This window comes from Lytechinus variegatus, chromosome 1, assembly GCF_018143015.1.
Source record: "Lytechinus variegatus isolate NC3 chromosome 1, Lvar_3.0, whole genome shotgun sequence".
In the NCBI taxonomy this organism is placed as follows: domain Eukaryota; kingdom Metazoa; phylum Echinodermata; class Echinoidea; order Temnopleuroida; family Toxopneustidae; genus Lytechinus; species Lytechinus variegatus.
In genome coordinates, this window is record NC_054740.1 from 92325556 (window position 1) to 92341132 (window position 15577).

The 15577-nt window shown below is 35.5% G+C and overlaps 1 protein-coding gene across 3 annotated transcripts in view; it reads right to left on the reverse strand.

Annotated features, from left to right (window-relative positions):
* Positions 1–1068: 1068 nt before the first annotated feature.
* LOC121428713 (ferroptosis suppressor protein 1-like) overlaps positions 1069–15577 on the reverse strand; it is a 29599-nt gene continuing 15090 nt past the window's right edge. Inside the window, exons 2-8 of one of the 3 annotated variants that reach the window (XM_041625541.1) lie at positions 10733–10775; positions 7992–8169; positions 6005–6240; positions 5348–5549; positions 3849–3995; positions 2940–3140; positions 1069–1692 (exon numbers count right to left, since the gene is read on the reverse strand). In XM_041625541.1, the coding sequence (XP_041481475.1) occupies positions 1535–1692; positions 2940–3140; positions 3849–3995; positions 5348–5549; positions 6005–6240; positions 7992–8166 (1119 nt within the window). In that variant the 5' untranslated portion in view covers positions 8167–8169; positions 10733–10775 and the 3' untranslated portion in view covers positions 1069–1534. Of the gene's footprint in view, positions 1693–2939; positions 3141–3848; positions 3996–5347; positions 5550–6004; positions 6241–7991; positions 8170–10732; positions 10954–15577 lie in introns of all 3 variants that reach the window. The other 2 variants (XM_041625526.1, XM_041625533.1) reach the window with 2 other exon arrangements.

A 15577-nucleotide genomic window follows, 5' to 3' on the forward strand; every position in this document is an offset into this window, starting at 1 on the left:
ATCAAATTTATCAACAAAATTCATATTGTTTTACAACAATTAAGAATTGCCTGATAATATATCTACATGTACATTAAGTTATTTTCCCCATGGCATTACAGATATGAAATATACTGTGTTTTGACATGTTTGACTTTTCATGAATCAAGCAAAGTTTCAAAATACTGGCAAGAAATGTATAACAAACTGCACGCCATTACAATGAAAACAAAATTTTAAAAGATAATTTCAACATAACTATACTCTATACAGCACATAAAAAAAGTTACAAAACATACATATTTCAAAATGAAACTTGATCAGTAACCATTTCAAATTAGGCAATTCACACACTGTTACAACATGCAGCATACTATTACAAACAAGTACTTGCATAAATTACATCAAGTATTGTACACTAAGAATCATTTTGTAGGAATTTCATTCTAAAATAGACAAATAAATAATGAACAGTTGGCCCCAAAACAATAATGCATTTAGAATCCACTAATGGTGGCTGAACATGGAACTTTAATAATGGGTGCATGCTGATCATCCAGCATGTATTACAGGCAGTAATTAAATACCAGTAATGAAAATGCAAGTAAAATTGGTTTAAAATTTCACACAAATTCATCGTACAACACTTCTGAAGATACATATATGTATGTTGCTATTTTGCAATGCACCATCATATTAGAATTATTTGCTGCTGCTCTTCAAAAGAGAATTTACTCTAATATTTTTTACCATACTTAATCAAATGTCTCAACCAATTAACATAATACTTTACTCTTCTTAATAGTTTTGTTATATCTTCATATATAGGTGTTGATATGATAATCTAGTACTGACAATAACAAGATAAGAATATATGTATGTTGATACTGAAAGTCAACACATTGCAAATTCTGGCAAATTATCAGGAAAAATTACAAATCGATGTCAAAAAAGCAATATTTTTGGATTTGAAAATATTTACACATGCATCATTTTCCATAAAAACGTCTTGCATGATACAACATAAAAACAAAATGTAAGCCTGAAAGATATTTCACATTTGGATACGTATATATATATATATATATATATATATATATATATATATATACAATTGTATCATTTCATTGTTTTGGTGCAGGAAAGCCCCGAGCACCACACTTCCACGCACCTCATGGGTGCAGAAATGCCCTTGCGCAAAGCCCTTAAGCACACAACTAATGGTGTTACTGCAGTATGGTGCTAAAGGCATTCCTGCTACAATACATCATGTTTAAAAGTATTAAACATATTCCCAAGGCATTATATATAAATATATATGTATATACACATGTGTTGGTGCAGGAAAATGCCAATTTTAATGATATTTGGTTTGTTTACATGTGCAGCAGCGATAATGTATGAGTGAAAATTCAGATGAAGTTGGACTAAAAAAAAAAGCAGAAAATATTTTGCAAATACAGTACAACACTCAAGCTTATAACAGACATGAACTCCTTCCCTTCAATACAGATATCTAGGATCCATTCCATCTGTCCTGTAGCTTTCCCAATGCTTAGTTTGTGGGAGGTTTTAAGCCAAAGTCACCCCACATCCGTCCTGTCAACAGATCATGACTTTTAAGTCTCTTTACAAGCCATGAACCTAGGACCATACTACCAACCTGAAGCTGACCTCTGTGCCTTCCAATAGACAAAGCAAACATTGGTGATGCTGTCAATGAGAAGAGGAAAACACATATATGATTTTAAAATCTATAAATTATTAATGTATATAACCAGCTATTACCAAGATTACATTTTTTTCAGAATATACTTTATTGTCATTATCCCCTGGGGGGGGGGGGCACTTCCATTGACAAGTGGATACCATGCACAACCATGGGGTCTGAAAAAGCACCCTAAACACATATTTTCCATATTCTGAAAATGCACCCCTTAACAAGTATTGGCGTGTGAAACCCTACCCTTAACAAGTATTGGAAACAAATCGACACTCTTGGCAAGTATTCCCTGAATAAGTACAGCAATATTTTTATTGTTTTGTCATGGACGTTGGCCGTCGGTTTTACCTTTTTCTACATCATTGGGATTAGTACGGCACCACCTCCCGCACCTCTAAACATGTAGTGTTGACTGTTGGGGCAAAAATGGTCTCTTCTTGTAATTCATGCTCAGAGTTCCTCTCGTATCATTTAAGGTTCATCATTTACATATTATGCATATATATATCAAGCTTTGAGAAAGTATAGAGGGAATTATTTATCTGAGGTTGGTCTAGCAATTACCATATATCCTGAGGGGTGAAGAGTTATATTGCCAGTCCAACCCATGATTGATAATTCTCACAATAGTATGCCTTTGAAGGAAACACCTGATATATTGGGTTTTGTTTTATATCCTACTTTTAATAAATTAGACCCAAAATATATGCACTGAGCTTGGAGAGTCCGGTTACTTGAGTTGAATGACCTACTTTTCCCTAAGCCACCACGCACAGCGGAACATGGATTAGTGCCTGCGCCGTCACATCACAGGACATGCCTGGGAGAGACAGCTCTTCGACAAGCATGCCTGAAAGATTAGCTATGTATCTTGTCATCTTAAATAATAACATCAGAATATTTGCTTGGCAGAAAATATGAGGTCTGATGTCAAGCAACATCAAAGTTAGAATATATTTCATCACATGATGCTATCTGAACCAATCACTATATAGGATTTAATCTATGTAGGATATTAAACACGATATCTCTTCTTAAAAATAATAGAAATATGAAGTTGGTGTTATTCTTTAAGGATATAAGAGAGAAAATAATTGAATCAGTAAAACCTTCAATTCTTTCTTCTCAATGAAACTGATTGAGGAGTTGAGGTGGAGTACTATATACATCCATACTGAATTACAATATAGGAAAATGGAAGAGACTCTACTGATCATCCTTTCCACAAGATACATACGTGATTGGTATGGTTTGAGTGCACGGCCACTGGCATGTTGTAGGATATTGTGATAAACAGCCTTCCCTTGCTCTCCCGCTCTGTAAGCCATCTTCTGAATATCAGCATTGCAGCAGTCACCAACAGCAAATATATTTTCATGACCTTCAACCTGAAGGTACTGGTTGACCTTCAGGGCACCACCTTCATCCATCTTGGAACCTGTAAATAATTAATGATTTAGTGGTTATAATACTGAAAGAAAAAAAATAGAAAACATTTTATTTATTCATCTGCTGACATCCTTTCACATAGGAAAGAAAACATGAACGAGTTAGACCAATTTTAAAACAAAAGAAACAGAGGCTAAGGTCTTTATCCCTACGAAGTTTGTTTTGTCTAAAACCACAATGGTTTGGGGAAAAAAATGTTTTGCGCAATTACAATGTGCTGAAATTTTTCCTTATTTTCAGAGCTGACCTGGGATATACCGGTATTTCATAAGACCTGTCCTTTATTAACTACATCTTTGCTTTGTAACTACCATGTAGACCTTGATTTGTATCTAGGCTTCTAAAGGTCTGTTACCAAGATAAATACCATAAAGGCAGCTACCATAGTTCAAATTTCTAGATGAAATGGACCCCTGAATTTCTATGAAGACTGAAGCACTATCATCTTTCCAAGAAATTCATTCACTGAATATTCTATTTTCTTAATTCCAGTGGCATGTTTCATAAAGAATTTCAACTATAATAACTTTGCATTTATTGTAAGTAACCATAATTGTGATTAGCTGTTTGATATTTCTATGGTAGTTATCATAATGGCAAAGTTTGCTGTAGTTAATACATATCTTTATGAAATGGGTCCTAGTTCAGGCAAAATTTGATGACCAAAGGGCATAGAAAACCAGTGGATACCACTTACCAAATTCTTCTGCATAAGCTTGACTGTTGACTCTCAAACCAATGCATACAAATACTACATCAGCTTGGATGGACTTGCCTTTATCAGTTAGAACAGTAGCTCCAGAAAGGTCTCTAGGAATTTCATCCAAATTTGTTACCTTCTCACCTGCATGGAGATAGATGGAGTAGAAAGGGACATACAGATGAGGATAGAAGATAACAATGAGAAAAATTACAGGTTATTAATACTTATTTAATCAATTTATTTGAACAAAAACATGAAAAAGGGATGGACATGACCTCATATCATTTGATCCTTTAACCCCTATATGACATTTGACCCCATCATCCTCATGAAGACACATATAGTATTACCTAAGGAAAACTAAGTAGATTGTTTGGCACATTTATTTTGTGGTTGAAATTTGAATAAAAAATTAAAAGTCAACAGGTTTAAGAAATGTTGGTGGTGTACGACAAACAAACATTTTTTTATTTTGCCTAATAGACAATTTTGAACTCCAAATTCAACATAATTATGTCCTATATTTGTTTAAGGAATCTCCCCACCCTGTCCCCTCAAGAAAAGAGATACAGAGGTCAAGATAATATATATGTCATAAGTGCATGATCACTTTTATACACTTCTCTATTATTGAGTCTATTCTGTCAGCAAATTTGGGGAAAGTCGATTACCCATAATCAAACGCTTATGTTTTAATATTTCATTTTTTATATGTTTTTATTGAGTGTTTTAATATTTTTTAAGTACCAATATTATGATTGAATAATAGCTTAAAGACTTAAAAGAGTAGAAAAGGGTTTAAAGTATTATCAAGCTGGGATAAAACAACAGACCTATTCTTATTTACTTTATATCAACAGTTCAATCATTGTATTTAATAAATTTTACATTAAAACAAAATATTGTGGGGCAAAATTTAAGACTTTTTAATCTAATTCTGGCATTACCAACCAAATTGCAGCATGATTGTTGTCCATGTCTACCAACATATGATAGAATAAGCTTTCCAGGGATATCATAAACATGAAACCATACAGGAGAGCAAATAATATGAGTGAATTTGGAACCAGGGCTACAACCTTAAATCAAGTGCAGACTCTGTGGAGTCCTTCCTTCACAAAAACAATATAACCAATAATCACCAAAACAATAAACATGATTTCCTGGGTACATCTGCTGTCTAAAGTGCATTGATTTGTAATGACATATTGTCACCACATCGCAGTAAGTGTTTTGCATTACTGATCACCTAATGTATGTGTACATGTTTAGTGTATTATTCCCAATACCTACAGGGTACAGGGTAATCATTGGGGTGTATGGCAGATGAGAGGTGTCAACATAAAAAATGAAAGAAAAATATACACAACAATGGTAATACTTATATACACACGCCCAAATAGTCAACAGAGAAAGAAATCCAGTAACAAGGGCAGGATCACTGTTATAAAGTAATTCTACATAGTAAAGAAGATGACAGATAATGCACATACCAAAGATAATTTTAACATTAAGTTCTTCTAACTGCTTCTGTACAGAGGTCCTGAATGTATTGCTTGTAGCAGGTTCTACCAAACTATCCCTAGCATGAATGATAGTAACCTCCTTGTCTGGGAAATCTGTAGCTATCTCTCCGGCAATCTCCACCCCTACAGCTCCTCCTCCAATGATCACCACTGTCTTGGCAGCTTTCACCTACAATGGAATCAGGTATTTTTAAGAGTAACCTTGTAGGTCTACGCTAATACATGTGTATGACTATAGGAACTACATGTGAAAATAAAGTGAGAGGAGATGAATTATTTTCTTCATTCTCTAATACTGGGGACAAGGAGTGAAGCGAAAAGTTCTTTAGGGGCAATCAAATATGGAGAATGTATCAAGGAAAATCCATGCCTGATAAATGGTTTTCTACAAAACAGTAAAATGTATTTGAAGTCAAGTCTATATTTCTAATATGTAATTGTAAACAACAGAATATGATGTTTAAAATCAATTAAATTAAATCAATTAAATTGGACAAGCGATAAAAATGAACTCATATCCCATCACTTCTGAATAATATATGCATTTTTTTTAAAAAATTCAGTCTCCTAATAAAACAATAAAAATAAATGGACTGAACAGACGGAGGCAACTTGTATATCTACCTTGGTACACGCATCTGCATACAGATCCAAAGCCTGATTGATAGTGCAGTCATTTTCAAGTTTGCCTGGAAATGGACCGGATGTACCTGTAGCTATCACTAGATAATCATAAGGAATCTCCTTGCCATCAGAGAGAACAACATGACCTGCTTCCGGAGATATCTTACCCACAGTGCCCTGCTCAAAACTATCACCAAAGACTTCTCCAAGTGGTATCAGACATCTCTTTGCAAAGCCTGAAATCAAAGAGGGATAGTCCAAGGGGCTGGTTTACAAAAAGATGTGATAGACTTGAATAACAATCAAAATGGTATTGCAGTGATTTTGTAGTTAAGAGTTAAGTGATGATAGAAGGGCAATTTAAAGCACCTCTGAGCTTTGAAAAGTATCAGGAACCTTTTAAATGATAATTTCTAAACCGCAATATTTCTGTATATTGCTACTTTAAATTTGAAGTCATCAGTGGTAGGTAGGGTGGGGGTACATTAATTTTGAACAAGGAGAGGATTTCTGAATATAGAGTAATAAGTGATTACTTTGAACTTCCTTTTCAATATTGAATTATTTTTTAACACATATAAAAAGAGACAAATCAAATTATCGCTCTGAAATAAGTTACAATCTATTTTATCATTCTAGTACAGATGTTAAGGAAAGTTACTATAAAGTAAGAAAGTAGTGACATTTCAGAGTTTTGGTTAATGGCACCAAACAGTTACATGCAAAACAGACAGTATGCAAATGAGGGAATTGATGTCGAAACTCGCTACTTCTTTCATATTTTATTATATCAAATATGAAACATATCATTTTTTTGTCATTTTGAACCATGGTTAGATTCCTCCATGAACAAGTGGAAATTATACAATTGTTGTAAGTAACCATTAGTGATTCAGTCAAGAGTTTCCTTATAATAATAACAAAAATATTCTGCATTTTTTATAGCACTTAATACATCGGAACGTCTCTAAGCGCTTTACAGATATATTTCTACCCCAGTCATCGATCCTTGCATGCCCGCATATACAATGTATGCACGTTCTCCACTCCATGGGGAGCATTCCGACAAGAGTTCCAAGACTCAATTGCTAGGCATACTGCATACTGTGGAGGAGCCGTGGTGTAGTGGTTCTGACTCTCGCCTTGTAAACAGAGGGTCGTGTGTTCGAATCCCACCGTGGTCTGGCGTCCTTTGGCAAGGCGTTAATCCACACTTTGCCACTCTCGACCCAGGTGCTAAATGGGTACCCGGTAGGATGTGAAAGTCATTGTAGCTTGTCCAGTATTGTGTGTGCCACACAGGCGACTGACTGGAATACTCCCCAGGGGGTGGAGGATGTGCACACATGTGTGCGGGAATGACTGATTGAATCCGATGACCGGGGTAATAATATATCTGTAAAGCGCTTAGACACGTCGTTCCGATGGATTAAGCGCTATATAAAAGCGGATTATTATTATTATAGGCTTTTGCATACCGGGTAACCATTTAACACCTGGGTGGAGAGTGGCAAATTGTGGATTGATGCCTTGCCAAAGGACGCTAGGCCATGGTGGGATTCAAACACACGACCTCAGCTCTGATTACAAGGCGAGAGTCAGAACCGCTACACCACGATGCTTCCACTTATCATCCACGCTTATTATCAAATCTGCAAAAACTTAACTACTTCATCAATTTCATCTAAATAGTGAGATTGTGACACCAACTCTCATTTACATATCTCCTACAGTATGGTTTGAACATCGCTATTACAAATAATATTACAAATGTTACAAATAAGCGAAACTTGAAAATGTCATAAATTTCTTATTTCGCATCCTATAATTTATGAACTTTCAAGTTTCATTTATGATTGTATGATTTTTTTCCCCCTCTACTTAAATCAACTTGTTATTGGGGTGAACCATGGACATGATGCTTACTTGATCATGTACTCTGTCACACAGAAAGGCCACATAGGAAGAACACTTTTGGGTTTATTACCTGGTTCAACGCATGCTCTTGGTGATGCTATGGTAATATGCACGGCTTCACGTGGATCAATCACAATAAGCTTACACTGACCCCTGAGAGGATATGCCACTGCCTTTCCACCATAGCTGCCACCGATCACAACCACTGTCTTTTCTCTTAAATAAGTACTAGGTGATGACCCCATGATCTGCAGTGGAGAAAATACATATCACATTCAAGAGATTGTTGTTGATACTGTCGAGACATTCATGGATACCATGTGTTTAGTACTATCCCACACACCTTGCTGAAATCAGACCCTAAACATGTAGCGTTGGGGCTAAGAGTACATCCTTTATAACTGTATTTTAGTACTTTTAATCTATACCCTCGCAAATTGGACAATAAACACAGTTTTCCTAGCGAAATATATAGTGTACCTTTTTTTTTTAAATTTTAGTGTTTTTGACACTCTTATTAAGTTACATACGTAATGCATAACATGCCCCAACAACCTGACTGAATATTTATGACACCTCCAAACCTGTCATAATTTTTTTTTAATGACGTAGTGGCATCACGTGGGTAGACAATGACATACAAAAGTGCCTCAAAATTTGAAAATGATAATCTTACATAATCAATCATGGAAGTTGAAATTATATTGCAAAAGTGGGATAAATCTTTCAAAAATAATTGAACTGCATAGAAACCATAAAAACTGTTATACTCTTCAAAATCATTCATTTTGAAATAGAATAACAATTAAATTGATAAAGATTCTACTGCGTCAGGCCATCCATAATTGGACTCGTATTCGCTGTTTTCAAACCCTTATCAAAATTTTGATAAATTCTATGTCTAATTCATGCATAGAATTTGTTGAATTGTATGTTTCGGTATCTAAAGATTTAAACAATTTATGTTACACTATATTTTGATGATGTTTTGAATCATAAAAAAACGTATAATTATCATCCTTTTACAAAGAAAACTTTCATGGTTTACTTTCGTAAACTAATAAAATTTGATATCCAATTGGTACGCGACTCAACATTCACAAGTGATTTTTTAGTCATGAAATGAATTATTCATACATAAATTCATTTTCTCAGCAATTGAATGCTCAATTCTTCATAGTTCAAGCATTTGTGTAGACCAAAAGTCTCTGTATTTTGGTTGTTCCGCTGAACTGCATTGGCTCCACTCACCATGCTCATGTATTAAGTTCGGATGAAATAGGAAAGTGAAGATGCGCGACAGCCCAAGTAAGTCACTTTTTTATTCCCTTTTTTAGTTTATTTTTCCCAGTTTTGGTGCATTTTAGGTCAAAACAGAATAATAATCTTTCTTTTGGTACAGTTCTTTTTATATTCTTTTATGAAATAAAGCCCCGTAGGGGAAATTTTACATTATTCACCCCCTAACGGTGGCTGCATGATAGCGAGCCATCTGTGTACGAGGAGATATCAAAATAAAATTTGAATGTTAACAAAACTTCTCAAAACAAGACGGCTGCCAGATGTTTAGGTCGGCGGGTGCACTCACACAGAGGCCACACAGTGCTGTTCCACAAAAATTGCAGCTCATTGTAGCAGCTCAATGCGACCAAAACAGCTATACGAAAAATATGCGAAGCTTTGGAGCAGATTTCTTTTTTCTCGATAAGAATAAAATGGTATGCTCTGCCTTTGGAGCGGTGTTCTTTTTCTCAATAAGATAAAAATGCTATGCTTCAGAACGGAAATTTAGTGGTGGCCTCACGATAGCGAGCCTTTTGCATATGAGATATAAAAAAAAAAATTTTAAATGTTAAAAAAACTCCTTGAAACAGACGGCTGCCAGCTGTTTAGGTCGGCGGGTGCGCTCACGCAGAGGCGACGGTCATACGGCGCTCTGCTGCCACTTTTCACAAAAATTGCAGCTCATTGTAGCGACTCTTCTTCTTCCAGTCTGGTACAGTCCGCCACTGGCATATTATCGTACTGACTCAATGCGGCCAAAACAGCGTAACAAAACACATGCGAAACTTTGACTTGAAGCGGATTTCTTTCTTCTTTTTACTCAATAAGATTTATTTTGCCTTTGGAGAGGCTTTCTTTTTTCTTTTTCTCAAGATAAAAATAATATGCCTCGGTCGGAACAGAAATTTGAGTGTAAAAATGGGGTCCCCTCCACGGCACATACCCACCATGCTTTGGAGAGGCTTTCTTTTTTCTTCTTCTCAAGATAAAAATAATATGCCTCGGTTGGAACGGAAATTTGAGTGTAAAAATGGGGTCCCCTCCGCGGCACATATCCACCATGCATTATATACTGTGTGCCCACCCCCCCTCCTTCTACCCCAGTCTCGATCAGCCATTTTGTTACGATTCATCACAAAAATGGCCGATCGAGACAGGGTAGGAGAGAACTTTTCGTTTTTTTGAGGTTCCAGTTTGTGCCCAGATGTCAGGAAACTGCCACTCGTTAGACCTTCATCCATATAATCGTGGTAGGCTATTTATATTTTAACTATTTATTCGGAGAATTATTTTGACCATACTTCAAGTTCACGCACTCATCCTACGAACGAGGTTATAATATAACCTCGTTCTCGGTAGCATACAGTGCTGTTGTACAATTATACATTGCCCAATTTCTTCATATTCCTTACCAAAAACCATCCCGAATCAATCCGTCCTTTGATGTATATATCTTTTCAATTGTTATTTTGATGGGGACGCGGTCAAAATAAGCAGTATAATATAAAAAAATGAATAAAAACTCACCGATTTCTCCTACGTGAACCTCGTCCAACTGCCTCCATTACGTCTATGGTGTCCGACAGTGACAAACCGAAAAAGAAAAAATATGTCACGAAACCATAGATGCTCATCAACCCATTTGGACAACTGACCGTTGAGGTTTCGACGGAACTTTGCTCGTAATGCATTCTGGTAGGAAAGTCTTGATAGCCTCAATCAATTTTTAAATAACTTTTATAACTACTCTGTTCAAATAAAACGAAAAATGCTAAATGATATGATTAATTATAATAGAAATGTGGACAGCTTCATTATTATTCTGGACTACTGTGCAATGACGACTGCTCCAGTCATATTTTATGCATACTATGTATACTATGTATACATGCATACTATGTATGCATGTATGATGTATATGTATAACACTTTATTTAGGGGCGTGGACTCGATGTTCGACATAGAGGGACGTCGATTTTTTGTTCGACATTTGGGAGTGCCGAATTCATGTTTTACTTAGAGGCGTCACGTGATGCTGAAATACCTAAAATTATGCAATTTTGAGCAGTTTTATATATAATCAAGAACGTGTTTTGCGCCCATAGGTCGAACATAAATCCGGTGCCCCCTATATCAAGCTCCAATACGACACCCCTAGGTGGAAAAATAATTCAGCGCCCATATGTCGCACTTCAATTCGACGCCCCTCTATGTCGAACCTCGATTCGACGCCCCTAGGTCAAGAGTTATACATATAGTACATTCATAAATATTATACTTAAATACATAAATAGACACATAACAAAACAAAATAATTAAAAAAGATATAACAAGATGGCAAAAAAGGGTGACGAAAGCCTTGAATGCAAAAGTTAATACCGTTGAACACATGAATAACAAAAAGAGATAGAAAAGGGTATAATAAAATATTGATATGCAGGTATATACATTTGGTACTTATCTACGAAATTGTGTCATAATAACTTAGAAAGTTTTGACAGTGTTTTGGGAATTTTAGTATTAAATAGACTGTGCATTTTTAAAGTGTTTGGACGTTTGGCAAACTGACAGGGAATATATTTTCTTCTGTCTAATTTGAAGTAAGAACACTCATATAAATAATGAAATTCATCACCAATCTTACCAAGGTAAACAATACTGATTATGAACAGGACAATCCAATGCATGGAGTGTCACATACACACATTTTTTCACATTCCTCACATTCTTTCACAGGCACCCTAACTCTTTACTTTGGCGGTGGTACCAAAGGTTCGTCTGCTATCGTTTTCAAGTAACACTGAGATGAACAACCCCTACGTGAAAAACAAAAAACAAGCGAATTTCACATTATATCGCGCACAAAAAGGGGGAAATAGAGCAAAATGTTATTTTAGAAATTTGAAAATTTACTACATTCAGTTATTTCATATAAATTTCTAAATATATTATGGGGAACAGAAAATGTTGGGGATTTTAGATCTGGTGCTGCCAAAGCGATTTTAACACATGATATTATGTTATCGCAATATTACAATTAATATTTTCCCATGGGCGCAACGTATTATGATAATTGTGAGTTTGGGCGGCGCTGACGGGTTATCGCTTAACTGAACCATGAAATTCATATGCCTTGGCAAGTATTCCCTGAATTGACCCCCTTAAGAAGTATGCCTAGTAATATTTCAATCACGGACGTCGGTCGTCGGTTTTACCTTTGTCCTTTGCCTAAATTGGGTTTAATACGGCCCCACCTCGCGCAAATCGGACTCTAACACGTAGTGTTGGGCAAAAAGTGCATCCTTTATAAAACATTTAGTCTTAATTTTGATACCCCCTCAAATTTGACCCTAAAAACGTATAGCTTTCCTAATGAAATAGATACCACTTTTATAAATTATTTTATCGTTTTTGACACCCTTATTACGTTACGTACACATGGTATACATGTAATGTGCCCTATCTTGAAAAAGACATCCTTTTAACGTGTTTGTTTGGTCTCGCATGGTATCTCGTCAATATAAGTGCCCCCAGGACCGTACCCCCAGTAAACTCTAATGTTTTGGCATATAATAAATGATGATTAAACTTTTACTTTATTTCCGCTTTATTTTTTGGCAGATTGACAAGAAGGCAACAAAAGTGATTGTTGTAACGCCCTTACTGGCTATCATTAAGAATCAGATGAATGCATGGACCAAGAACGGCATTGCAACGATGCATTGGACCAAAAATGCATCTAAAGAAGGTTATCAAAGTATGTTTCATCCCATCTCCGACTTGTAGAGTAATAAGCAAAGCACATATGGGGGGGGGGGGGTAACGGGAGAAAGGTTATTCTTGGTCGCCATGTATAGTTGGAGGGACTCATTTAGATTCTGACATGGAATTTGGATCGGGGTGGTGCATGATTGAGTGATTGTGGAGTCTGATGAAAACTTTTTTTGGGGGGGTATACTTTCTCGAGCACAAAAAGGTTTATTATTATTATGACTTCACAATATATCTAGGCTTCCCATTTTGAGAGAGCGACCGATCGGATTCCGGTTTTGATGACAAAATAGAATTTAAGAAACGAAGAATGAAGGCGATAAAATTTAACCTGATATCTTCGGCATGGAGATTTGTCATGTCAATTATTGATAAGCACTGATCAATAAATACTCATTTTAGCCAAACTTTAGGGATTTCATTATTAGAACTTTTCCGAACCTGGTTTCTTTTAGTTTATTCTTTAAAAAGTCTAGGGGTGGAAAACAAATATTGTGTATTCTGCACAAACATTATTTTTGTAGCCCGATGCGGTCTGGTTATCTATGAAATATATAGAGAGAAATCAGTTTTCAGGAGAATGATCAATTATTAATCCACAACAATGTCTTAAAACGAAATAATGAATGATAGGTGTTGGATGAATGTCTTGTAATGTAGATTTTTTTTGTATTTTATTATATGACATTAGGTTTATTCCAATTTTTTCCTCCACGAACTAGAAAAATTGGATTGACAACTGACATTTAGTGCATTACATATTTATTGCTACAACTTATTCATTATTCACAGTATGAAATAATTATGATAAAACGGAAAGTAGAGATGTGACATCATCAGCCCACCTAATGAATATTCATGACCACTCTTTTCATAAAATATTACTTAACTTTAAAGTTCAATAACTTTATTTGTTATCCGATTTTGATGAAATTTTCGGCATTAACCCCCCCCCCCCCCGCTTCCGCGGCCCCTGCTTGACCAGTGAACATTTGCACCAGTGCTTTTGTCTGGCAATTACACGTTTTGTGCCAAGGTTCAAGCAACTTGTTGCTGACAGACTGTCACTTTTCCTATATTGAAAGTGACCAGGAGACTGACATCCTTGTTAGAGTCTACAACAGACATGCTCTATTATTCATTCTATTTTGACTACAAAAATATTGATACTTTCAAGACATTATCTGTCTCCCCATTACCAGATATGTATAGGTACAATGTCAATTCCTTTTTAGCAAAGTACAATTTTGTTATCATTAATATTTATTTATTTCTGCACTGAGACCCTCAACGCCATTATGTTAGTCTTAATATATCAGTAGTTGTTTGACAACTGTTTTAAAGTTATGTCCAGTAATAAATTAAGTGAAGTATAATTTGAACTGTATGTCCTCTCCGTTCAAGTAACTATGTAACTAGGAGTTACATCATTTGTTATAACTGTAAATAACTATAAATACATGTATAATGTTAATTTAGTTTAGAATTAAAGGAACACATATCCTTTATATAATGAGTATGTTAGATTATTTTATCGAGTATTGTTTACATTAGTTAATAACATAGTGTGAATGTTGTTGATTGATGGTGTTTGATTATGTGAAGTGTAATTATTACAAAGTAAAATGATTACCACATAAGTATTTTCTAAGTTCTACCTCTGTAGACGGACAGGGTGTGGATTCTTTTGTATAAAAAATCCTTCCGCTGTGCACTGTTCTGGGTAGTGTTAAGTTAAAAGATCCTCCCCCACCCAAAACGGTCCCGTGCTACAAATACATGCAGCTTTCGCCTGTATATAATGTTATTTGGTTTGGCCAAAAAGGCATAACAACGAGGGAGGGGAGAGAAAGGATAGGAGGGAAAAAGTGGTAGAAGAAAAATACTGTAATTTTCAGACTTTAATACTACGCATTTTCATTATTATTAAAAGTTCCTCAAAAAGCATGTCGCCTTCGATAAATTATGTAAGTAAACATTTTGGGAGGTTCATAAATTTTTGCAAACAGTACTTAAAATTCCAATTTCTAGTTCTGAATATAAACAAAAAAGTCTGCTTCGCTCTCTAATTATTTTATCACTATCATACCCCACCCCGGTTCGACTGCCCCTGTGTTATGGTGATTAGAAATTAGTTCCAAGACAAGGATTTTAATTTTTCTGTCCTCATTGCATTTTTTTCAGATTAACATCGGAATAATAAAAGAAAACCCGAGCACAACATCTGGAATGCACGTTATACTGAATGAACTTGTGAAGTACATTCCCGGGGACTTCCCAATATGTTTCCACGGTGATCAGAAAACTGTTGAGGCCATCAACAAGGCAAAGCTTGCGGCCGCGATGGTCCCTACCAAAAAATATCGACTAAGAGAATTTCATCCGATCCCCCAGGAATTCCATTTCCGGTCTCTTGTGATGAAGGTCTGCATTATATATTTCGTAACCATCATTAATGTATGCCTAAAAAAGAAATGAACACAATCACTCAGTTTATTTTCAGTTCGAATTAAACAAAATTCCATAAGGTTTAGACAGTATCAAATTATCATTTTGGAATTTTAACAGTTCAGCATTCTCAGTGTGGGCGATGTGATGCTT